The following is a 26141-nucleotide window of genomic DNA, read 5'->3' as shown; positions in this document are numbered from 1 at the left end:
AACTATGGACTTTGGGTGATAATAACATGTCAATGTAGGTTCATGGACTGTAAAAAATGTACTACCCTGGTGGCAGATGTTGATAGCGGGGAGGCTGTGCGTGAGTGCGTAAATGGGAACCTTTGTACTTTCTGCTCAGTTTTGCTGTGAACGTAAAGCTTCCCTTAAAAATAAAGTCTATTAATTTTTGAAAATGTTAAAATTTATGGTATTCCAGAAATTACATATTTTACAACTATTTAAACTTAGGATGGAAAATTTTAGATGTCAGCTTAAAAATCTGTAAGAAGGTGTATAGTTTTTCAAAATCCTTTTTGGGATTGTGGGGAACAAAGAGTGAAGACTCTTAGTCTAAGAACGGTTTTCAACAAAGGCCTCAGCATCCGCTAGGAAGCATTTTTGGAAATCTGTAGGGCATCTTTAGTTGTCACTATGATTGGAGGCAGCAATTGGCATTTAGTGGGCAGGGTGCCAACAATGTTAAACATCTTTTTTTAAGTATTTATTTAATTTATTTATTTGTTTGGCTGCACCGGGTCTTAGCTGCGGCATGCAGGATCTTCGTTGCAGCATGCAGGGGTCTTTAGTTGCGGCATGCGGGGGTCTTTAGTTGCGGCATGTGGGATCTAGTTCCCTGACCAGGGATCGAACCCAGGCCCCCTGCATTGGGAGCATGGAGTCTTAGCCACTGGACCATCAGGGAAGTCCCTAAACATCTTGCTATGTGTGGGGCAGCCCCACATGAGAATTTTCTAACATCCTGTAAGATGTCTGAATGTCTCTGCATAATTATTTTAAATTATTTGAATCTAGACCCTAATTTTGTTTTACATATAACTGCAAAGTATTTCTAGAACAGCTGTGATAAATGCTGAATTTTAGAGGAAGGCAACTACTATATACATCAAAGGAAGATTGTTCTTTGTCATGGGATTTGAGCTACCATGCCCCTGTAGAAATCTGCCTACACACAGGTGGTTGGAGATTCTGTTTAACAGACTAGGAATCAAATAAAATTAAATTAGTGGAGACACATGAAATATAGGCTTACACTGAATTTTTAAAAATTTTTATTATTTTTATTTTTGGCTGTGTTGGGTCTTTGTTGCTGTGTGCAGGCTTTCTCTGGTTGTGGCAAGCGGGGGCTACTCTTCGTTGCGGTGTGTGGGCTTCTCACTGCAGTGGCTTCTCTTATTGCGGAGCACGGGCTCTAGGCACATGGGCTTCAGTAGTTGTGGCTCACAGGCTCTAGAGCTCAGGCTCAGTAGTTGTGGCGCACGGGCTTAGTTGCTCCACGGCATGTGGGATCTTCCTGGGCCAGGGCTCGAACCCGTGTCCCCTGCATTGGCAGGCGAATTCTTAACCACTGTGCCACCAGGGAAGCCCGGCTGACACTGAATTTTATTTTTTTTATAAATTTATTTTTTTTATTTTTGGCTGTGTTGGGTCTTTGCTGCTGCATGCTGGCTTTCTCTAGTTGTGGCGAGCGGGGGCTACTCTTCGTTGCAGTGCACGGGCTTCTCATTGTGGTGGCTTCTCTTGTTGCAAAGCATGGGCTCTAGGCATGTGGGCTTCAGTAGTTGTGACACATGGGCTCAGTAGTTGTGGCTCACAGGCTCTAGAGCTCAGGCTCAGTAGTTGTGGCGCACGGGCTTAGTTGCTCCGTGGCATGTGGGATCTTCCTAGACCAGGGCTCGAACCCGTGTCCCCTGCATTGGCAGGCAGATTCTTAACCACTGTGCCACCAGGGAAGTCCCTACACTGAATTTTATTAATAGGGTGGTTAAAAATATTTCACAGTAGACTTCCCAGGTGGTGCAGTGGTAGAGAGTCCGCCTGCCAATGCAGGGGACACGGGTTCGTGCCCCGGTCCGGAAAGATCCCGCATGCCACGGAGTGGCTGGGCCCGTGAGCCATGGCCGCTGAGCCTGCGCGTCCGGAGCCTGTGCTCCGCAACGGGAGAGGCCACAACAGTGAGAGGCCCGCGTACCGCAAAAAAAAAAAAACCAAAAACAAATAACGCATCTAGTTGTCGCTACCACGTTTTCTCCACTTGTCCCAACATTCTCATATAGGCTGGTGGGAAGATCACCACACAAGGAAGGTTCTGTGCTCTGGCTTTCGTGTGCCCTTCACTTCATTCAAGTCTCTGCACAGGTGTCAACACTCCAGAGGGTCCTCCCCTGACCTCCATACCTGAAATGTCCCTCCTTGCCCCACCAGCCACTCTTTCCCCTTACCCTATTTTACATTTCTTCATAGAACCCCTACCTCTGCCTCCCCTTCAGACTCTAAGTGTCTGCCTCCCCTTCAGACTCTAAGTTCTCTTGAGGACACAGTCTGCTTCGATCATGGCTGCATTCTCAGTGTACAGAAGAATGCCTGGCACATAGTAGGAGCTCGAAAAATAGTTAAGTGAAGGAATCATTCAGTAAATCAGAGAAAGCATTGTCGCCTAGTGACCTGGACAGCTACTGATATTACTTTACTGCTTTCTCCAATTTACCTGAACGTACTGAAAGTCACATTTTTCCTTTGCCTTTACTTTTGATGTGCTAACCCAGGGCCAGGGCAGTGTTCCCGTTAAGTGTTGCCTACACCTAACCACCTCCAAACTTGGGTTGCCAAAATGACCAAAGCCCAACCACTGCAGAGGTCTCCCCAGGACCCCAGCAGCTTAGGACCAGACTCCAGGTGGTAGTGCTCATGCAAGAAATGATTTTCCGCTCAAAATAAAGGGAAATGAACTGCCTCGTATCACCTCTTCCTTCTGGAAAGAACTCCATTCAATAACCACATGGTCACCATGCTTGGCAAAATCTGCAAAAGATTCCTCTCAAATATACAAAAAGTAGTTTTAAACTTGTAGAAGATAACTATATATATATATATATATATATATATATATATATATATATATTTGTGTGTGTATGTGTGTGTGTGTGTGTGGTACGCAGGCCTCTCACCGTGGTGGCCTCTCCCGTTGCGGAGCACAGGCTCCGGACGCGCAGGCTCAGCGGCCATGGCTCACGGGCCCAGCCGCTCCGCGGCATGTGGGATCTTCCCGGACCGGGGCACGAACCCGTGTCCCCTGCATCGGCAGGCGGACTCTCAACCACTGTGCCACCAGGGAAGCCCAACAAAATATTTTTAAAAACAGATATGTAGTCTCTTACCATCACCTTTTTCCCTCACGGTAGAGGTCTAAGGGTTGATGGTGTCTAGTTCATGTAATGCCAAAAAAATGATTATAGTGAAAGGAAATGGTGTTTCCAGAAGCTACAGAGATGAGACCCAGGTCTTGCAGGTCAGAAACTTTCCCTTTGACCCAAATTGAAATCTGTAGGCCTTTTGGAAGAAGAAAATTTTATGTCTAACTGCCCTTCTCTCTCCACAAGCTTATGAAATCAGTCAGTTCCTTCATTGTAAACCAAGATTACCTGGGTATATAAATCTCTATTTCTTTAATACACAGCACATAAATTCAACTAATTGGGACTGCTGTAAGCCACTACCATTAGCACAACATGGTCCTAAGTACTGTGGGTCACACCAAGGAAACAGACAATGACCTTACTTACCATTAATCATCCTGAATCCCCTCAGGTCTCTAAGATTTGAAATCAGAATAATATTGCTTTTCTCCTAACCCTCTAGGAAATTTCAGAAACAGAAATTGGATCATGCCTCAAACACAAGAAGGCATAAATGGAGAACATGAAGCAGTTACCCTTGGTGGTATTATTCGTCTTTCTCTGGGAATCAATGGTTTATAATCTGAGGACGTAATTTCCCCTATGGTTTTTTAAATATCATTTTAAATTTCACGCAGTGAACAAGCGACGCAATATAGGCTGAACTGGGAGCATTTACAATGTGAGGTGTTAATGATGGAAGTCTGAAAGGGGTCCTTTTCAGGAAGCACATTATACAAGAGTTTTCTAGACAAAGACAAAATGCACTTCTTACCTCCTACCAACAAGTAGCTGTTGGGAAACAGTGTTTTTGCTTGCATAAGTGCCCTTGCATGACCTGAGTGGAAGAGGTCAAATATTCCATCTGCGTATACTCTGACAGGTCTGTCAACTGTGGAAGAAAGAAAACATCATCAACAGAACTGCAGAATAAGGAATCCCAGTCACCCGATCCTTCCATCAGTACAGCACTGTAATAAGGTTTACCTGGAGAAAACACAATGTCTACAAACCATCAGTTTCATATTAGTGCACGAAATTAACTTTACCAAGAGGTTCTTCTAAGGACATCGAAGCAGAGTAAAAACGTAACAAAATTAAGATTGACCCAGAACACACATTTTTAGCCGCACAGCACTGGGGAGTTTTCTTGATCCAGAGTAGAGTCTCAGGTGGCTGAGCTGGCAGATTCAGACACACCAGACATAACCAAAGGGTTGACAGAGTCAGCCCAGCAGGAATATCGAGGTACGAGTGACTGAGGAGCTCAATGAAAAGGACAAATGACTTTATCCTCGAGTCTGGCAGTCCTGAACTAAGACCCAGAGTCCTATTCCCAAAGGCAAAGACACAGCTGTGCACCTCTTCCAAGTCACCATGGCAGCGTAAAATCAGCCTTGGTAGGAGTATTTACACCATAGAGATTGGCAAATGCTCAAATCAGGGCTTATTTCCCCCTGGAGGGTCAGTTGTTAAACATTTACCAGCATACACTGCACAAAGGTCACTCCCTATTCTCTTTGGTATCCTAAGACATGGGGCGGGGTGTACATGCCCCAAGGGGAGGAGTGTCAGGGAGCAAAAGTTACATGGGGGTGGGTGCTCAGGGTTGGAGGTGAGTGACCCACACTACAGTCATTCCTAGGGAGAAGGGTCAAGAGCAAATCGGCCACAAGAGACATTCTCACTGTGCTTGGGAAGTGCTATTTCTTGAGGAAGAGGGACACACTTCACCAGAGCTTCCCGGGAGCCAGGAGACTGCACTAGGAACCGCAGGATGACACTTTTGCTGAGTCAGCCAAAGACCATCCCCTCTGGCAAGAGGGAGACATAGGGAGGTAGAGGGGCTGGGTGCCAACTTTTACTTTTACACCATTTTGGATCCTCAGCAAAGGAACTAGAAAATGCAAATATGGCGAACGACAAACTAAACGTGGCAAACTGAACACACGCACACTTAGCTCCACTTCCGCTCTAACACCACAAGAATTACAGAGACAGAATTAAAAAGGGATAATCCCGCAAGGGCAGAGGAAACAAGAAAGGCAATGAGAGTGGATTAGAGATGTCAACAACATTTTGGAAAGTTGATTGTCAAGTGCTGAATATCTACAGAGAACAAGAATCAGAGGTGGGGCAGGTAGGGAAAGGGATTGCTGGTTGGTTTGTTTTACGAGCCTAAGAGTCCTACTAACTTTTTAAACTAGATGCACGTATTATATCGATGTTATAAATTTTAAAAAAAGAAATCAATGCACACTTCTGTTGAATGATCTTTAAGGCTCAGATTTAAAACTGTGATTATTTCTTGATGTAATACAACCTCGTTAAATTAGAACATAAATTGAAAGGAATATTACATTAATATATTCAGATGGTACAATGTTTCTAATAAATTAAATTTCTCTAATAAACAAAACTCGAGAGACTTTCTGTCAGATAGGGAATTGCAATTATTCCCAATTATACACCGTTTTGAACAAAGAGAATTGCCTTCACAGGATTATACTGTATTCTAAATAAGGCACGGTAAATAGAAAATACTTTGAAATAACAAACTGTCTAATGAGGGATCCTTGGTTTCAAAGCTCTTATTCAATTTGAATTCAATTGAGGAAAATTTGTTTTAAGATATAAACCCCAGGGGGAAGCAGGTGGCAGTTTTGCAGAACTTTGTGTTATTGATTCAGAAGTGATCAAGATAAATAAATTCAGGAAGCAGGGAGGAAAGAAAAGTAAAGAAAGACGATATAATTACTCAGAAAAAAGGCCATTTAGTAAATTTGTGAAGAGTATCTGTGGAGTTGATTTTGCAGTAAGCTCACTTTTTAAAATTGTGGTGTGTTAGCAATTTCTAGACTGGGAAATTCTGCAGGACCAAAAAAAAAAAAATCCCTCATCTCTTCAACAAGTAAACTTCAAGAAAAAAAAAAGAAGAGGGAAAGAGATAGAGGGGGGGGGACTTGGAGATTAAAAGATATTTAAAAAACACCTCAACATATTGTAATACATAGACATTATTTGGATTTGGGTTCAAACAAACTATAAATAAATGATGACATAAGATAACTGGAAATTGGAACACTGGATATTTGATGATATTAAAGAATTGCTGTTAATTTTTTAGGTGAGATAATGATATAGTGGTTATGCCTTAAAAAAAACGCAGAGTTCTTATTTTTTAAGACATATATACACAAGTATTTATGGATGAAATAATAGGAAGCCTGGGATTTTGTTTCAAATAATTCAAGAGGGGAGAGTTGATGAGGGAAGGCTACAGGATGGTGGTTGTTAGGTATGGGTGATGGACACATGAAGGTTCATTATATTGTTCTACTTTTGTGAATGTTTGAAATTCTCCATAATATTTTTTAATAGACTGTGGCTTTGTAAGTTAGTTGGTACGTTTATTTGTTTTACTCTTTTGTTCGAGGTTTTTCTGGACATCCTTTTAGGCATCTGGGGACTCTCTAGAGGGTCTGTGCTGGGAACCACCGGCCTGTGAAGCTAGAGGTTTGGCAATGATCAAAAGGTGGGGCACACCTATTCCATGGCCATGGTGGGGAGACCTTAAGGTAGCTCCCACTGACCCCCACACCTCCTGCTGTTCACACTTTTGTGAGATCCCCTCCCTTTGAAGTGGGAGTGGGACCCATGCCTTGCTTCTAACCAGGAGAGTATGACAAAGGTGATAGATGTCTCTCCCATGGTTATGTTATAGTATATAAGACTCCATTTTGCTAGCAGACTCATTCTTTCTTCCTTGGTGGCTTTGAAGAAGCAAGCTGCCATATTTTGAGAGGGCCATGTGGCAAGGAACTGCAGGTGTCGTCTAGGAGCCGAGGGTGGTCTTGGGCTGACAACCAGCAAGAAGCTAGATCCTTGGTCTTAGAGTTACAAGGAAATAAATTCTGCCAACAACCTGAGTGAGCTCAGAAGCAGATCTAGCAGATCCACCAGTCAAGCTTCCAGATGAGAACTGAGCCCTGGGTGACACCTTGAATGCAGCCTTGTGAAACCCTGAGCAGGAGACTCGGCTAAGCCAGGCTTGGACTCCTGATCCATGGAAACTGCGACATAATGAATGTGCAGTGTTTTAAGCCATTAGGTCTCTGGTAATATGTTACATAGCATCTCACACCATATACAATAATTAACTCTAAATGGATCACAGACCTAAATGTAAAGCTAAAACTACAAAACTCCTAGAAGAAAACAGGAGAAAATCTTAGTGACTTAGAATTTGACAAAAATTTCTTAAATAGGAACCAAAAAGGACATAGTATAAAACAAAAAAAAGTTATATATTAAACCTCATTTAAAACTTTTACTCTTCAAAAGACATTTTTACACAAATGAAAAGCAAGTCTTAGGGAGAAAATATCTGCAAAATATGTATCTGATATAAGACTTGTATCTGGAATATATAAAGAACCCTCAAAACTCAATACTAAGATAAACAACTCATTTTTAAAAGGGCAAAAAAGGGCTTCCCTGGCGGCGCAGTGGTTGGGAATCCGCCTGCCGATGCAGGGGACACGGGTTCGTGCCCCGGTCTGGGAAGATTCCACATGCCGCGGAGCGGCTGGGCCCATGGGCCGTGGCCGCTAAGCCTGCGCGGCCGGAGCCTGTGCTCCGCAACGGGAGAGGCCACAACAGTGAGAGGCCTGCGTATCGGGGGAAAAAAAAAAAAAGCTACAGAAAGGGCAAAAAAATTTCAACAGACATTTCACCAAAGAAAATAAATAGATGAATGGCAAATGAGCACATGAAAAGATCCTCAATACCATTAGTCATTAGGGAAATACAAATTAAAGCAACCCTGAGATACTGCTTCATACTCACTAGAATGACTGAAAACTATGGATCATACCAAGTGCTGATGAGGATATCGAGCAACTGGAACACTCATACACTGCTGCTGGGAATGTAAATGGTACAAATACATTGGAAAGCAGTTGGGCAGTTGGTTAAAAAGTTAAACATACACATACCATACGGCAAGATAGGAGGCAGTCACCAACTACAGTACATCTCAATTCACATTTTTGTAGGGCATGTTATGGTGTTTCTTGGTATTGTTTCAGATTCAGGCAACAATAAAAGGGTGATTATTCATTTTTTATTATGGCTCTTAAAATGCAGCTTATTAAAAATGCCTTAAAAGTACATATGATTTACAGAGCACGTGTATTTCACTTAATCTTTCCATCAAGTCTGTGAGGTAGGTAGAGGAGAGTGGACTTACTATCCTCTCTCATAGAGGGGAAAATGGAAGCTCAGAGAAGCTGAGCAGCTTACCCAGCATCATATAACCAACCTATGATGGAGTGTGAGTGCAAACCAAACGCCACTGCTCTTTCTTCTAACTCATGATGCCTTCTAGAAAACGACATGCCATTATGGAGTCTTTTAAAAAAAAGAGAGAGAGAAAGACTGTTACTGAATGCCCAGTAATTATGGTAACGGGTATTGTTTTTGTGTACAGCTGATGTGCAAAAGAGGTGGCATAAAATTTAACCTTTTAAAATCTAATAGTTACCTATCTCACAAAGTTTACATAGTTTTATATAAACTTAATCATTTCCTTCTACTTATAGCCAGCGATGCTCTTTTCAATAAATGATGATTGATGTTTGCTTTTCAAAATACATTAAATTTAAGTTAAAAAAGAAAGAGTATGTTTTTTAAAAAATTAAGTAAATTACAGTACAGGTGGCACAGAAATAAGGCAAAATTCATTCAGGTGGCTCTTGAAGAATGAATTTGGAAAACTACACATATCACTGTGTGAACAGAATAATACAAATTCCCTTTCTGTGAAGGAAAATAGGAAATCAGAACTCAGTTTCCCTTTAAGAAAAAATGTCAGCTTTAATGAAAATGAACCTATGAAGCAATCGCTTGGGCTTTTCCTTTATCTCCAGGCAGATTACTGATTTTCTCTGTCTCAGGATACATACTAAACCTTAGAGGGTCATACCTCCACAGCTGGACTATTTGAGCTAAGATCAAAGGTGCCAGTTCCACTCAACAACAAAAAACAAACAACCCAACTGAAAAATGGGCAGAAGACCTAAATAGACATTTCTCCAAAGAAGACATACAGATGGCCAAGAAGCACATGAAAAGATGCTCAACATCACTAATTATTAGAGAAATGCAAATCAAAACTACAATGAGGTATCACCTCACACCACTCAGAATGGCCATCATTAAAAAGTCTACAAATAAATGCTGGAGAGGGTGCAGAGAAAAGGGAACCCTCCTACACTGCTCGTAGGAATGTAAATTGGTGCAGCCACTATGGAAAACAGTATGGAGGTTCCTCAAAAAACTAAAAATAGAGTTGCCATATGATCCAGCAATCCCACTCCTGGGCATATACCCAGACAAAACTCTAATTCAAAAAGACACATGCAGGGCTCCCCTGGTGGTGCAGTGGTTGAGAGTCCATCTGCCGATGCAGGGGACACGGGTTCGTGCCCCGGTCCAGGAAGATCCCACATGCCGCGGAGCGGCTGGGCCCGTGAGCCATGGCCGCTGAGCCTGCGCATCCGGAGCCTGTGCTCCACAGCAGGAGAGGCCACAACAGTGAGAGGCCTGCATATCACACACACACACACAAAAGATACATGTACCCCTATGTTCATAGCAGCACCATTTACAAGAGCCAAGACATGGAAGCAACCTAAATGTCCATCAGATGAATGGATAAAGAAGATGTGGTACGTATATACAATGGAATATTACTTAGCCATCAAAAAGAATGAAATAATGCCATTTGCAGCAACATGGATGAACCTAGAGATTCTCACACTAAGCGAAGTAAGTCAGACAGAGAAAGACAAATACCGTATACATGGAATCTAAAATACAATACAAATCAACACATCTACAAAACAAAAACAGACTCACAGATATAGGGAACAGACTTGTGGTTGCCAAGGGGGAGGAGGGGTAGGGAAGGGAAGGATTGGGAGTTTGGGATTAGCAGAGGCAAACTATTATATATAGGGTGGATAAACAACAAGGTCCTACTGTATAGCATAGGGAACTATATTCAGTATCCTGTGACAAACCATAATGGAAAAGAATATGAAAAAAATATATATATATAACTGAGTCACTTTGCTGTACAGAAGAAATTAACACAACCTTGTAAACCAACTATACTTAAATAAAAAAAATTTTTTAAAAGGTGCCAGTTCCGGGACTTCTCTGTGGCGCAGTAGTTAAGCATCCACCTGCCAATGCAGGGGACACGGGTTCGAGCCCTGGTCCGGGAAGATCCCACATGCTGCGGAGCAACTAAGCCCGTGCGCCACAACTACCGAGCCTGCGCTCTAGAGTCCGCGAGCCACCACTACTGAGCCCATGTGCCACAACTCCTGAAGCCCACACGCCTAGAGCCTGTGCTCCGCAACCAGAGAAGCCACCGCAGTGAGAAGCCCATGCACCGCAACGAAGAGTAGCCCCCGCTCGCCGCAACTAGAGAAAGCCCACGCACAGCAACGAAGACCCAACACAGCCAAAAATAAATTAATTAATTAACTTAAAAAAAAAAAAAGGTGCCAGTTCCAATTGCTCTACTGTGCTCCTTCTCTTGAGGTTCATCACCCTCTGACCTCACAGATGAGGTCCAGGAGCTAAAAGCTATGAGCAGCTTCTTTTAGAATTTATACAGCAGATCCTGCTTGGGCAGACCTAAGACCGCGAAACATAATGTAGGCAATTGTATGAAGTCATAAAATGGGCTAGAGAAGGAGTTAGTGAAAGACTTCAGTTGCAACTATAATCTTGAAGCTCATTATGAACCCCCAATACAGGTCTCTTTTGTCTTTTTGAAGGGATGCTCAAGACGGCGCCACAGAAAGGTAATGGCTTCCTAGTCTTGAAAACTAGCAAACATTTCAAAAAAGTAGTGATGTTTTTCTTGTTTTCTTAAATAACAGTCAAACAGCAAGATATTTTTAAAACGCTGTGAGCTTCTCTAGTAACAGGACAATGCTCCAACAATTATATTTAGATAATCTCCATGACACTCCCTCCAACCGCTACCAACAGTTACTTTTTTTTAACATCTTTATTGGAGTATAATTGCTCCACAATGGTGCATTAGCTTCTGCTGCATAACAAAGTGAATCAGCCATACATATCCCCATATCCCCTCCCTCTTGCGTCTCCCTCCCACCCTCCCCATCCCACCCCTCTAGGTGGTCACAAAACACAGAGCTGATCTCCCTGTGCTATGCGGCTGCTTCCCACCAGCCATCCATTCTACATTTAGTAGTGTATATATGTCCATGCCACTCTCTCACCTTGTCCCAGCCCACCACTCCCCCTCCCCGTGTCAAGTCCACTCTCCAAAGAAGATATACAGATTGCCAACAAACACATGAAAGGATGCTCAACGCCACAAATCATTAGAGAAACGCAAATCAAAACTACACTGAGGGATCATCTCACACCAGTCACAGTGGCCACCATCAAGAAATCTACAAACAATAATTGCTGGAGAGGGTGTGGAGAAAAGGGAACCCTCTTGCACTGCTGGTGGGAATGTGAATTGGTACAGCCACTATGGAGAACAGTATGGAGGTTCCTTAAAAAACTAAAAATAGAACTACCATATGACCCAGCAATCCCACTACTGGGCACATACCCTGAGAAAACGATAATTCAAAGAGTCATGTACCACAATGTTCATTGCAGCACTATTTACAATAGCCAACAGTTACTCTTAAGCAGTGGTTCTTGCAGTGTGGTCCCAGGACAGGCAGCATCAGCATCACCTGGGAACTTGTTACACATACAAATGCTTGAGCCCCACCCAGACCTACTGAATGGGAAACTCTGGGGGTGGAGGCCAGCACTCAGTTTTAGCAAGCCCTCCCGGGGATTCTAAGCAAGTTAAAGTTTGAGGACCACTGCTGTAATAAAATAGAGATTATCAGAGTGTGGTCTAAGACGAATATGTGCCTTGTAAGTAATCAAAGAACCAACTTCTTGTCCCATTTTAACACTGATGTTAGAAGTTCTAAATAAAGGAATTTCTAACAGAAGTTCCCTCGGCCAGATGCCCACCGACGTCCCAAATTCTCCTGGATAACTTGCCAGTGTCATCACCTGAGATAAGAGGGGAGAATTTCTGAGAATAGTCGTTCACCTTTCCTCCATCTCATCCCTCCTGTAGTGACCTGTGCTCCCCAGAGCCCACCACACAGGTATTTCAATATGCACCACCATCTTATTCTAGCTAGATTCTCGGGCTTTAAACCGCGTGGCGGTTAGACAGCCTACAGGTGCCCAATCCCACCCAGGCAGGCTGCATCAGGTCAAACTCTCTCTGACTCTATCTCCAAATGATGAGCTCCTTCTGTTGTCCCAAACTTCCATTCATTCGTTCGTTCATTCAGTCATTCACTCACAAAGTATTTACTGAGCATACAGTACTTCTCTAGGTGCTGGTGAAACAGCAGTGGGCATGAAGACAGCCCCGCCACTACAGAAGATCACAGCTTCCATCTGTCTTGTTCACACACCTGCCACCCTCTGGTTCGAAGTCTGAGCATGTTCTCATTGAGCTCCATGGGCTGCTGTGGCACGTGCTCCACAGGGCAATCCGTTGTAGTGGACAAAGCAGGGGTATGAGGGGAAAGGGACTTGAGATCGAATCCAGCTCTACCCAGTCAGCTAGGACATTTGACAAACCACTTTTCAGTTCTCCAAGTCTCATTTGCCTTGTCGGCAAATACCCACCTCACTCACTTTTTACAAAGACTAAATAGAGTACATACAGGGCATAGCGCCCAGCAGATGGAGAGTAAGTTCAAATCCCCTTTCCTTTCCCTTAGAAAAGCAGGATCCTCTTCTGTTCAGGTCTAAAGCTCATCCTTTAACTTGAGGTCAAATCTGCTCTCTTCATAACCACCTGGACTTCCATTGCATCTTTTAGATTTGTTGCTGGGTCACCGTTTCTCAGGGTATGATCTGTAGACCACCAACTTCAGAATCACCTGGGCTACTTGTTAAAAATGTAGATGCCTGGGCCCCATCCCAGATTTAGGGGTGGGGGAGAGCAATCAAAACATCTGCTTCTTACAAACTTACCAGGTGATTCTTTGCAGGCTGGTTGAGCTGCTCTCAACTACCTCCTCAAGCCTCTTCTTGCCTTTCTCACAAGAAGTCTCTACAAAGCTTACTAACTCTGCCTGCTCTGCTCCTCTCTTCACTCCCTCCAAGCTATTCTTAAAGGGGAAGCAGAGTGTCATGGCCAACAGATCAAGCTCGAGGACATACAGGTTTGAGATCAAATCCCAGCTTTAACACTTACCAATAGTTCTGAAAGTGTGGTCCCCCAGCAGTAGCCTCACCTGGGAACTTCTTAGAGATGCAAATTCTTGGGCCTCACCCCAGTTGGACTGTATCAGGGGGCAAGGCCCAGCCACCTGTGTTTTAACAAGCCCTCTAGGTTATTCTGAGTCAGATTCAAATGTGAGAACCACTGCCACTTACTAGCTAAATGATCTTCTGCAGATTCACAGCTTCTCTAAAGGCTTCATTTCCTCATCTGTGAAATACTAAAAGTACCAACCACGTAGAGCTGTGACAGTGAAATGACAATACAGATAAAGAACTTAGTACATAGAAAGCACTTAATAAATACCTGTTGTTATTATTAAGCAAACTGTCCTTTGTCCCACGGACTCTATTACATTTGGGATGTTTGGTTTTTTGCAATGGTGAGTAGAAACCATGAAATTATGCCATCTTAAATGGCTCAAGGCATACCTGCTGGACTAATCTTATTTTTCACTCCATCCCAATCGACTGGAACGCCATTCATTTATTCCCTATTTCTGTGCCCTCGCTGTTCCCGTCCCACTTATCCAGAATACCCTTCCATTTTCTGCCCACAAAGTACAAATCTTACTTCTCCCAAAAGGATCAGCTCAGGTCTGGGACCAGGTCTTGCGTGACTGCTCAAAGCCAAATGAATCTGCCCTTCTTAAAATTGTCAGTTATCATCTGTGCTGCAGGATTTAACCCCTAAGCACATGCATGCATGCTACTGGTGGGTGTTTATCTCCTATCTAGCTGTCTTGTCTCTTTAATTATAGTGAAAGCTCTTGGGAAACAGAGATGGTACCTTATAGTTCTTTTTAAATCTCTTCGCTCACCATCTCTGGTATACGCTAAAGGACTGAACGAATAAATTCCTCGAGCAGAGCCCAGGCACTTTAATTTAAGGCACACTTGGAGAAACTGTTTTAAAACACAGACTTTGGACTTCAGACTATACTACAAAGCTACAGTAATCAAGACAGTATGGTACTAGCACAAAAACAGAAATATAGATCAATGGAACAGGATAGAAAGCCCAGAGATAAACCCATGCACATATGGTCACCTTATCTTTGATAAATGAGACAAGAGTATACAATGGATAAAAGACAGCCTCTTCAATAAGTGGTGCTGGGAAAACTGGACAGCTAAATGTAAAAGAATGTAATTAGAACACTCCCTAACACCATACACAAAAATAAACTCAGGGCTTCCCTGGTGGCGCAGTGGTTGAGAGTCCGCCTGCCGATGCAGGGGATGTGGGTTCGTGCCCCAGTTCGGGAAGATCCCACATGCCGTGGAGCAGCTGGGCCCGTGAGCCATGGCTGCTGAGCCTACACGTCCGGAGCCTGTGCTCCACAACGGGAGAGGCCACAACAGTGAGAGGCCCACATACCGCAAAAAAAAAAAAAAAAAAAAAAAAAAAACCTCAAATGGATTAAAGACCTAAATACAAGGCCAGACACTATCAAACTCTTAGAGGAAAACATAGGCAGAACACTCTATGACATAAATCACAGCAAGATCCTTTTTGACCCACCTCGTAGAGAAATGGAAATAGAAACAAAAATAAACAAATGGGACCTAATGAAACTTACAAGCTTTTGCACAGCAAAGGAAACCATAAGCAAGATGAAAAGACAACCCTCAGAATGGGAGAAAATATTTGCAAATGAAGCAACTGACAAAGGATTAATCCCCCAAATATACAAGGAGCTCATGCAGCTCAGTATCAAAAAAACAAACAACCCAATCCAAAAATGGGCAGAAGACCTAAATAGACATTTCTCCAAAGAAGATATACAGATTGCCAACAAACACATGAAAGAATGCTCAACATCATTAATCATTAGAGAAATGCAAATCAAAACTACAACGAGATATCATCTCACACCAGTCAGAATGGCCAGCATCAAAAATCTACAAACAATAAAAGCTGGAGAGGGTGTGGAGAAAAGGGAACCCTCTTGCACTGTTGGTGGGAATGTAAATTGATACATCCAGTATGGAGAACAGTAAGGAGGTTCTTCAAAAAACTAAAAATAGAATTACCATATGACCCAGCAATCCCACTACTAGGCATATACCCTGAGAAAACCATAATTCAAAGAGAGTCATGTACCACAATGTTCATTGCAGCACTATTTACAGTAGCCAGGACATGGAAGCAATCTAAGTGTCCACTGACAGATGAATGGGTAAAGAAGATGTGGCACATATATACAATGGAATATTACTCAGCCATAAAAAGAAGCAAAATTTAGCTATTTGTAATGAGGTGGATGGACCTAGAGTCTGTCATACAGAGTGAAGTAAGTCAGAAAGAGAAAAACAAATACCATATGCTAACACATATATATGGAATCTAAAAAAAAAATGGTTCTGATGAACCTAGGGGAAGGACAGGAATAAAGACACAGAGGTAGACAATGGACTTGAGGACACGAGGAGGGGGAAAGGTAAACTGGGACGAAGTAAGAGAGTAACATTGATATATATGCACTACCAAATGTAAAATAGATAGCTAGTGGGAAGCAGCTGCATAGCAAAGGGAGATCAGCTCAGTGCTTTGCGACCACCTAGAGGAGTGGGATAGGGAGGGTGGGAGGGAGGGAGACACAAGAGGGAGGGGATATGGGTTTATATGTATGCATAGAGCTGACTCACTTTGTTATACAGCAGAATCTAACACAACACTGTAAAGCGATTATACTCCAATAAAGATGCTAAAAAAACCCCACAGATTTTTAAGAATGATAACAATTACAGTAGCATAGGCTTATCTACGACTTCACAGTTTTTAAAAAAACGCTATGGTATTTTTAACGCAATCTAGTTGTCACAAAAACCTTGTGAAGCAGGTACCATTGGCCCCGTTTGCAATGAGGAAACAGATTCAGATTGTTCTCATGACTCGCCCAAGGCAGTAGAATGACTAAATGGCAGCGCTTGGGCTCCAACTCCCGTATCCCGCGGCAGCTTTCCCTTGGCTACTTTGCTTGGCGTAGTTTATCGCCGTCGGTGTTTACCCTTCTGGCACTGTGCTGTCATCTCTAAATTCATCTCTCCGATTCAAAGCCAGTGCTGCTCAAATAATGATGGCCTTTCTGCCACTTGAGAACTCAGCACAGGGCCCGTCCGCAGAACAAGAAGCACAGCCTCACCTGGTGTTCCTAAGCGGGCCTGAGCAATGGTCAGTTTCTCATGGGGTGCTTGGCACTGGCAGCTGGTTTCATCTGCAAATGGGGCAGGTGCAGTCAGGGTCTAGAAGGGAAAAAGAGAAAGGGAATATAGTCCGACAAACTTTCCTTTGGCACTAACTTCCCCTGAAGTTTTATTTCTGTTGGCTACGCCCGTGTGATTAAGTAGAAGATATCTGCTGAGTCTTTTGGAGAAATATTGTACTGTTAGAAATAAAAACGGACGCTGTCATTGAAACCTTTTTTTTTGACTGATGCTTCAGAAATAAGAGCTCTTCAGTGTGTACTGTCTGCCAGGTACCAGATGTGGTCCCACGATGGCTAGCTACTGCTCTCCTCCTATAGGCATTCTATCCTTCTACAGTGCAGGATAATACCATCTCTATATCACAGAAAAGGAAACTGAGGCTTAGCAGGATTAAGAAATATGCTAAGTCATGCCCCTGGAAAGTCACAACGCTCAGCTTTGAGCATTCCACCAACAACGAGGGCAGACTTCAAACATTCAGACTTACCCACACCCGGGGGTACTCGGCTGGAAGGAATGCCATAGTCAGGAGTGTGGCAGACATCTGTATTTCACACACAGCGGCCTGGCCAATCACAAACTCTGACGTCTCTTTAGGGCAAAGGCCAAAGCCGTTATCTGTGCCCCGGGGGTGGGGGGGGGGTGCCTAAAAGCACAGCATTTCTGGCGGGCTGCAGATAACTGCTCCTCTGGTAGCTCCCACAGCCACCAACGGCTGGAGGCCCCGCCCCAGGCAGCTTGCGCTAGGGCTCTGGGGAGCGCTGTCAGGGAGATGTAGTCACTTGGAAGCTTGCCCAGGAAGTGGCCCTGCATTTTTGAGTCAGCCTCTTAAAATGAAAACCTCACTCTCTCTAGACAGAGGAAGACAAAGCGAGCAGTATTTTTGTAAACAGGGCAAATGCAATCCCGAATCTATTTGTAGTCTTTGAACCATGTCCTTACCGTGGTCATCGCTATGTCATCTTTAATATTTTTAAAGCTGAAGGTGGCGAGTCACTGTGAACATACTGTTGCACGCATACTCATATTGTTGCATGAATTACTGCTTAGAGATAGACACAGGTGTTCCTTAACTTGGGAAGACTCGACTGAAGAATGATCCACATATGTGACGGGGGGCTGTGGCCCACTTCTGCCATTCATTTACTCATTCACTCATTCACTCACTCAGTCACTCACTCATTCAAATATATGTCAGGCACTATCTTAGAACTGGGGATAGAAGCACAGATAAGACCACTCTCTATCCTGGAGTAGCCCCCATTCTCCTCTGCCCTGCCAAGAAGCCGTCCTGCCCTGTGCCCACCCTCTCCCCACTGTAGAACCTTCCACCCTGGGAGCTGGAGTCCTGCCCCAGAGTTCTTTGGAGACCTCCCAGCTGCCTGAGACTTTCTTAAGCCCCACCCTCCCATTCGGGACTCTGAAAGCAAACCAAGACTTTAGACATGGATTCTGGATATTTGAGTCTGTTATTGGTTCTCTTTCACGTACTGTAAGGTGACCTTGTGGGCCGTGATGGGCTAGAGCAGTGTTTGTGATGTAGCAAAGCGGTGCAGGTGCAGTCAGAAAAGCAGAGGCTCTGTAGCTACAAAATGGGGATTCAAATTCTCTTCCCAGCACTTGAAGGCTGTGTGTTCTAATTTGGCTCTCCTAGATGAAAGGAACTGAGAGGGACTTCCCTGGCGGTCCAGTGGTTAAGACTCTGCCCTTCCAATGCAGGGGGTGCGGATTCAATCCCTGCTTGGGGAACTAAGATCCCACATGCTGTGTGGCATGGCCAAAAAATAAAAATAAAATAAAATTAAAAAGTAGAAGGTAGAAGAAAGAAATTTAAAAATAAATAAAATTTTTTTAAAAAGAAAGGAACTGCTACTAAACGTAGCTCAAGAAATGAAGGATTATTTTATGGCTACCCTGGCACAGAAACTGTGGGGATAAAAGGAGGAAAGGGGCAGCGGATTAGCCCCAGAGCGCTCTGCGTCAACCTGGCTGCTCCCGCTCTGATTACTCTATGTCCTTCTACTATGTTAAAGTCTCTGCCTTCTCCTTCCTGATAAACTTCAGCTTGAATATGGCCCATTACAGCTTCCTCAGCCTCCCTTCCCAAGCTTCATTCATTCCTACCAACTTTCTGCTTCTTTCCATGTTTCCCAATTCCAATTCCTAAAGGAAGATCAGATTGGCCAAGCTCATCTTTTCAAACCAGGCCACAACCAGGATTGGCTGGCACTGAGTCAGGGGCCACCTGGGGCCCACCAGCTGTAGCTGGGGAAGGGAGGAGGAGTGGCAAGGAAGGTCATGGGTGGCCTGTCACTGCCTCTTTAGCAGGGGCTGCCTTTGGGGCAAGAAATGTATCTGACTTTGTGTGTTCTTGAAAGGAAGCTCCTCAACTTAGTTGAAACTCAGTTTTATCTGTAAAATCGGTACCTATCTTGTAGGGTTGTTGTGAAAAATAGGGATCATGTATGTAAAGTAGCTGGTACTCAGTGACTTGGAGCAATTTTTAGTGCTTCTATTAGTGTTCACTATTATATGTCATAATATAGAGTACTATATGTTATGATAATTATATCTATTGTGTAGTTCCCCATTGAAACAAGCAAACTCTTGATTGAACTTTTAGGACACAACCCAAATAGGTAAATGAATTGGCAGAGGGGTGAGCTGATATTAATGACTGATTAACCTTTAATCTATGTGGACAGTGACTCTTTTTCACATGATCTGAAAAAAATTACTAACTGGAGATCTTTTATGTGCTAGTCACAAACTTTATTAAAGATATAAGGTGCTGGGGCTTCCCTGGTGGCACAGTGGTTGAGAGTCCACCTGCCGATGCAGGGGACACGGGTTCGTGCCCCGGTCCGAGAAGATCCCACGTGCCGCGGAGCGGCTGGGCCCGTGAGCCATGGCCGCTGAGCCTGCGCGTCCGGAGCCTGTGCTCTGCAACGGGAGAGGCCACAACAGTGAGAAGCCCATGTACCGTAAAAAAAAAAAAAAAAAAAAGGATGTTTTAAAAAAGTAAGTTATTTAGCACCAGAAAAGTCTATATATTACTATATCTGAAATGATAAATAGCACCTTTTAAGCACAGCCCATAATTAATTTTTGTTTTTTTAAAAAAAAGGTTTTTTAACAATTAGCTGGGCATCTAGTGGAGGCTCAATAAACACCCATTGCTTTAAAATTGAACTGAGGGCTTCCCTGGTGGTGCAGTGGTTGAGAGTCCGCCTGCCGATGCAGGGGACACGAGTTCGTGCCCCGGTGCAGGAAGATCCCACATGCCACGGAGCGGCTGGGCCCGTGAGCCATGGCCGCTGAGTCTGCACGTCCGGAGCCTGTGCTCCGCAACGGGAGAGGCCACAACAGTGAGAGGCCCGCATACCACACACACAAAAAAGATATAAGGTGTTGCCATTTTCTAAGAAAGCTGTATTCTAGAGGGTGTGAAATCTGGTAATTAAAGTTGTAAAGCAAGAGTAGTTACTCAAAGGTGAAAAAAGGTTTATATGCACTGTGCATTTTGTTCTTAATTATTGTGGCCTAGAAGTAGGAAAATGGGAGAAGCAAAGAGATGGAAAGCAGAGAGTATTCCTAAGCGTCCTTGTGAGTCTGTATCATTAACAGCAGTTGACATGGAGAAGGGGTATTTCTTGTTACGTACAAGGCACTGTGCTCAGAATGGGGAGAATGGAAAAATAAACGAGTCGCAGCCTTGTTCTCTAGAACACTGCCTTCCAAAATGAGGCACAATACTTCCTGAGCTGAGATTCAAGCTCTGCACTCAGGAAGACTTTGGTTAAGGCTCAGCTACCATCAACCAGCCCTGTGATCAGAGACAGTATTTTTTCAGCCTAAACATCCCAGTATTCCTCCTCCTCTGAGCCAGAGCAAATCATTTGATTTAGAAGGAATTCTATGCTACCAAGTTGTCTCCTCCACCTACAAAGGGCAGACCAACCTCAGGGCAATGGGATTAAGTGAGCCAAAGGCTCCAGAGAGGGACAGGGACTGGTCCAACCTGGCCTCCAGGCTCTATACCAGCCTGCAGGGGACCCAGGCCCTCATCTATTCCTCACCGTTTGCCAGAGCTGGAATGGTTGCAGGGATCCTCTCGTCTAGGCCCTACATAAGACATAAAACTGAGGCCCAATAACATAACTTAAAAATCTTTAAGTGCCTACTTAGTGCCATGTATCCGTCTATATGCTATCAAATGTATTAGCTCATTTAATTTATACCACAGCTCTGCGAGGCAGGTACTGCCTCCACTGAACTGTAAAGGACTTGTCTTCAACAGTGACACCAAGTGGCAGCAAGAAGCAACAGCAGTGGTAGATCCCTCAGGCTCAGTTACCTTTTCAGCTTCCTTTGAACTGAGGACACGCTAGGATTCCTAGACAATTAGGATAAAGGGGCCTCAAAAAGGAGATACTGCACTTCCTGCTAATTAGAAAAGTGAGGGGGGCAAACGATTAATTGAAAAAACAAAAGCATGGGACCAGATTTTTACTCAGACTTAGTGAAGTAGGTCAGATGACTTACATATAAACAAGCCTCAACTTAGACTCCAAACCACCAGCCAGATCACATAGTCGAGTGTTTACCAGCACATGCTATGTGTTTCATATGATGCTAGATGTTTGTAGGGTGGATAAGTCGGGGAAGGAAATAAGAAAGGGAAAAACAGAATTGGCTCTGGGGCAGCAATCCTCAAAGGCGAAAGGTGGCCTGTTTAGAATGGGAGGAGGTATTAGTTTAAAAAGGCATATTCAATTTTTAGTAATTTTATATATGGGGAAAAAACTACCCTTTTCAACCTAAAAGTCATAGAAATTAAGCCTCTTGACTGGTAGAGATCATCAGAGGATAGATTATGCCCCACTAAGGAAGCCATATTCCAAATTTGGGGATAGAGAGGCCCATGAAATTTCTATGTTTACTAGAACAGAGTGAGGATTTTAAAGGGTTAAGAAGCCCTGGCCGGGACTTCCCTGGCGGTCCAGTGGTTAACACTCCATGCTCCCAGTGCAGGAGGCACAGGTTCGATCCCTAGTTGGGGAACTAAGATCCCACATGCTACAGGGCACAGCCAAAATAAAGCCCTGGCCCAGAGCCCTGGACCTCACATGTACAAAGCCCTTGCCAGGCCACAGACTTGGAGCTAGACTGCAATAAAACTTCTTTCTACCTAATTTAAGATTTCACAACACCCAGTCATTGCATGTGAACATGTTGCTTATTTGTCACGCAAGTTCTGGTTATGTAAACGACATGGTAGTACCATACCAAAGCCATATACCCATTGAGCTTTTAAAGGGGGAAGATTAGATACTGGGCATTTCATTTACAGAATATGTTCAACTGGACATTGACAAATATTTACTTAAAACAAAAGGTATTAGGCACTATATAAAATATACAATACAAACGTGACTTGAGTGCAAAAATGGTCGGCAGAACCTCTACTTATGCAATAGGCATCCCTGACTGACGAATGGATCTATCAGACAGCAAGCTAATCAACCAATCAGAACTTAGCATAGTACTGCTGATGGTGACAGGCCAACTGCAGAGTTGCTTGTTTAAGCTAAGTTATTTATTTATTTATTTATTTATGGCTGAGTTGGGTCTTTGTTGCTGCGCACGGGCTTTCTCTAGTTGTGCCACGCGGGCTCCGCATCGTGGTGGCTTCTCTTGTTGCGGGCTTTGGTAGTTACAGCATATGGGTTCAGTAGTTGTGGCACACGGGCTTAGTTGCTCCACGGCATATAGGAGGATCCTCCCGGACCAGGCTCCAACCCACGTCCCCTGCATTGACAGGAGGATTCTTAACCACTGCACCACCAGCAAAGCCCCAAAGCTAAGCTCTTTTTAACTGGTGAGGCTCTCCAGTCAGACAGGCCTGAGTTCAAATCCTACTTCCATAAGTCAATGGCCATTATCTTCCTTCTGCCTCTCCAGAATCTACTTTTTCCTCCCCTTCTCTACTCCTCTCTGCATGGCTTTGTGTATGGACTGCACCAATGAGTTCCCTTGCCTTCCCGCTTCCAGTTGGGTTGGGTCCATGGGAAGCATGCAAAACACTTGAGGGTAGGACAAGAATGAGCTCAGGATACTCATCTCCCTGGCATCCTCCTTGATAGGAAGCCACAGCTCCATGAGGTTCTGGTAACCACATTCTCCCCCTGCCCCTTCGTGCCTAGGGGTGGCAACCCCCAAGTGTCCCTAGGCCTCAGGTACCATACTATGCCTTGAGGTTTCCTTAAACTCTGTCCATGCCTTTGTAAATGGTCCCTTTGTTACCCTCTCTTCAAATTTCCCCTTTAGAGAAAGCCGTCTATGTCTCGACAGGACTTTACTGATACAGTACATATAATAGTCTGATGCCAGGCTCAATAAATTTAGCTAGCAAATGGTGATGAGGCATGTTAGAAGCACAGAAATTAACTGAAAAGTGAATTACCCATAGTTAATAAAGCCATAGGGCTTCCCTGGTGGCGCAGTGGTTGGGAGTCCGCCTGCCGATGCAGGGGAGGCGGGTTCGTGCCCCGGTCCGGGAGGATCCAACATGCCGCGGAGCAGCTGGGCCCGTGAGCCATGGCCGCTGAGCCTGCGCGTCCAGAGCCTATGCTCCGCAGCGGGAGAGGCCACAACAGTGAGAGGCCCGCGTACCGAAAAAAAAAAAAAAAAGCCATCTGTCTCAAGAATGTCTTCCAGTTGGAAAGACTTTTAGGACAGAACATTTTAGGCAGGATATGCAAGAGACAAGAGCAGAACTTCGGAAAGAATCTACTTCGCCCATGGAGGGCTTTTGCTTCAGGACGGGCCAGCTTTAGAACTGCAAAATCAGAAACACAAAAAGATGGCACAAAACTCTTCCCTCAGTCTCCTGCTGTCAGGTCTGTATTTACCCGTCACTGAATATATTTTTTTAAGGCCTGATTTTATTTGGGATCAGAATATTAGTCTTTTGAAAATAGAGAGGAAAGAAAAAGTAGATCTTAGAGTTGACCAGAGGCCCAACACATATGAATCACTGGAGTCTTGGACTGTGTTACTGACGATGTAGAATCTCAGATCAGGCAGCTGGTGCAAAGCCTCCACAGATGCCAGTGGAGCAGAGGAAAAGGAGACCCAGTACATGGCTCAGCACCAAGAAATATCCATTTTTCATTTAGCTAAGTATGGTATGCACATATTATGAAGTAATAGGCACCATTAAAAACAGCAAGACAGATACATCTGCACGGACAGGGAACGATTTCGAAGACATTCTGTTCAATGCAAAAAGCAAGTCACAAAACAATATGTCTACTATGTATACACGTTATATAGTATGATGTCATTTATGGTTAGAGAGAGAGAGAACTAGGTAATTGTGTAGAAACAGTTTAGAACTGTGCTGTCCAATGCCTAGCATTACCTGTATGTAGCAATTTAAATTCAAGTTATGATTGATTAAATTTATATAAAACAAGTCAGTTTCTCAGTCCCACTAGCCACATTTCAAATGCTCAATAACCACGTGTGGCTAGTGGCTACTGTATTATCACAGATATAGAACATTCCAATCATCACAGAAAGTTCTATTGGACAGCACTGGCCTAGAAAAATACACAACAAATTTTTAACTGGAGTTACCTCTGGGGAAGAAGATAGCATCACAAGAAGAGAAGAAAGAATGTTTTCATTGTTTACTCTGTATATATCTCTTATTTTGTTTACTTTTCACCATGAGAACACATTCATACAATGTGTCTAATTTAAAAATAAATTTAAAGAACTATTTCCTACCCTGTGAATTAAGAGATGCAGGAAATTTAACCAAGGATCAAGTGTCTTGAATGTAAGGGGGAAAAGCTATTTAACAGGAAATGAGTACTTTAAAAAATAACAAGTATTATCCATAAACTCACTGTTAAATGACATTATTCCCAGGTATGTGGAACGTTTAAAACTCATTTGAGCTTTTAAAAATCATTTAAGTTGTCTTCAGGCTTCCCTGGTGGTACAGTGGTTAAGAATCCGCCTGCCAATGCAGGGGACACAGGTCCGAGCCCTGGTCTGGGAAGATCCCACACGCCGTGTAGCAACTAAGCCCGTGCACCACAACTACTGAGCCCACGTGCCACAACTACTGAAGCCCGCGCGCCTAGAGCCCACGCTCCGCAACAAGAGAAGCTACCACAATGAGAAGCCAGCGCACTGCAACGAAGAGTAGCCCCTGCTCACCGCAACTTGAGAAAGCCAGCACGCAGCAATGAAGACCCAGCACAGCCTAAAATAAATAAATTTTAAAAATAATAATAAAAAAATTAATTGTCTTCATAGTATCCACCCATCATTTATTTTTCCAACAAACACTACTTGAGTTCTTACTGTATTCCAGGCATTATTTTAGGTTCTGAGGATACATACAGGAACAAAACAGAAAAAAAAACCAGAAAAAAATCCTGCCCTTGTGATGCTTAAAGATGATGAACAACAAAAAAACATTGTAAAATGTGTAGTATGTTAAAAGGAGATAAGTGCTATAGGAAAAAAATAAGGCAACGAAGGGAGAAAGGGAGTTGGGGGTACAACTGTAAATAGGATAGTTAAGGAAGTTGATATATGTGTAAATATATAAAGGATCAATTGAGCCATGTGGTAAAAGAACACTCCAGGCAGAGAAAACAGCAAGTGCAAAGGCCCTGAGGCAGGAGCATGCCTGGCTTCTACCAGGAATAACAAGAAGGAAAGTATGCCTGGAGGAAGTGAGCAAAAAAGGAAAGTAGTAGGAAATACAGCCAGAGAGGTGAGGCTGAAGGAAGGCGATGGAAGGCACCCAACGCTGTGGGGTTTTTAGGATGCTATAAAGACTGGCTTTCACTCTGAGGAGATGGAAACCATTAGCAAGTTTTGAACAGAGAGTGATATGATCTAATTAGTTTTAACAGGACCACCTGGCTGCTATATTGAGCACAAACTACAAGTTGTCAGCAAGAAAATCCCTGAGACATCTGGTATCATAACCAGGCAAGAGTAGATGGAGGCTGGGGCCAGGGAGACGGATGGCAGTAGAAGTGGTAAGAAGTGGTCAGATTCTGGATAGATTCTCAATAAATAAAATTTGGAAGTGATTGGATGTAGCGTGTGAAAGAATGAGAGGAGACAGGATAACGCCAAAGTTACTGGCCTGTAGAACTGGAAAGATGGCATTGCCATTCCCTATGATGAGGAGGACACTGGAGGCGTAGGTTTGAGGGTGGGAGGGACAGGATGGGGAGATCAACAATTCCATTTCTTTTTTTCTTTTTTTTTTTTTTTGCGGTACACGGGCCTCTCACTGTTGTGGCCTCTCCCGTTGCAGAGCACAGGCTCAGC

The 26141-nt window shown here is 43.7% G+C and overlaps 1 protein-coding gene across 2 annotated transcripts in view; it reads right to left on the bottom strand.

The window, feature by feature from the left end:
• Positions 1–26141, bottom strand: part of PCYT1B (phosphate cytidylyltransferase 1B, choline) — a 142400-nt gene that overhangs the window by 83028 nt on the left and 33231 nt on the right. For both annotated transcript variants that reach the window (XM_060002689.1, XM_060002690.1), the window contains exons 2-3: positions 16709–16808; positions 3970–4086 (exon numbers count right to left, since the gene is read on the bottom strand). In XM_060002689.1, coding sequence (XP_059858672.1) covers positions 3970–4086; positions 16709–16808 — 217 coding nt within the window. The remainder of the gene's footprint in view (positions 1–3969; positions 4087–16708; positions 16809–26141) is intronic.

Source organism: Delphinus delphis, chromosome X, assembly GCF_949987515.2.
Source record: "Delphinus delphis chromosome X, mDelDel1.2, whole genome shotgun sequence".
Lineage (NCBI taxonomy): Eukaryota > Metazoa > Chordata > Mammalia > Artiodactyla > Delphinidae > Delphinus > Delphinus delphis.
The sequence above is the reverse complement of the archived record's forward strand: the minus strand, read 5'-3'. Positions and strand labels throughout refer to the sequence as shown.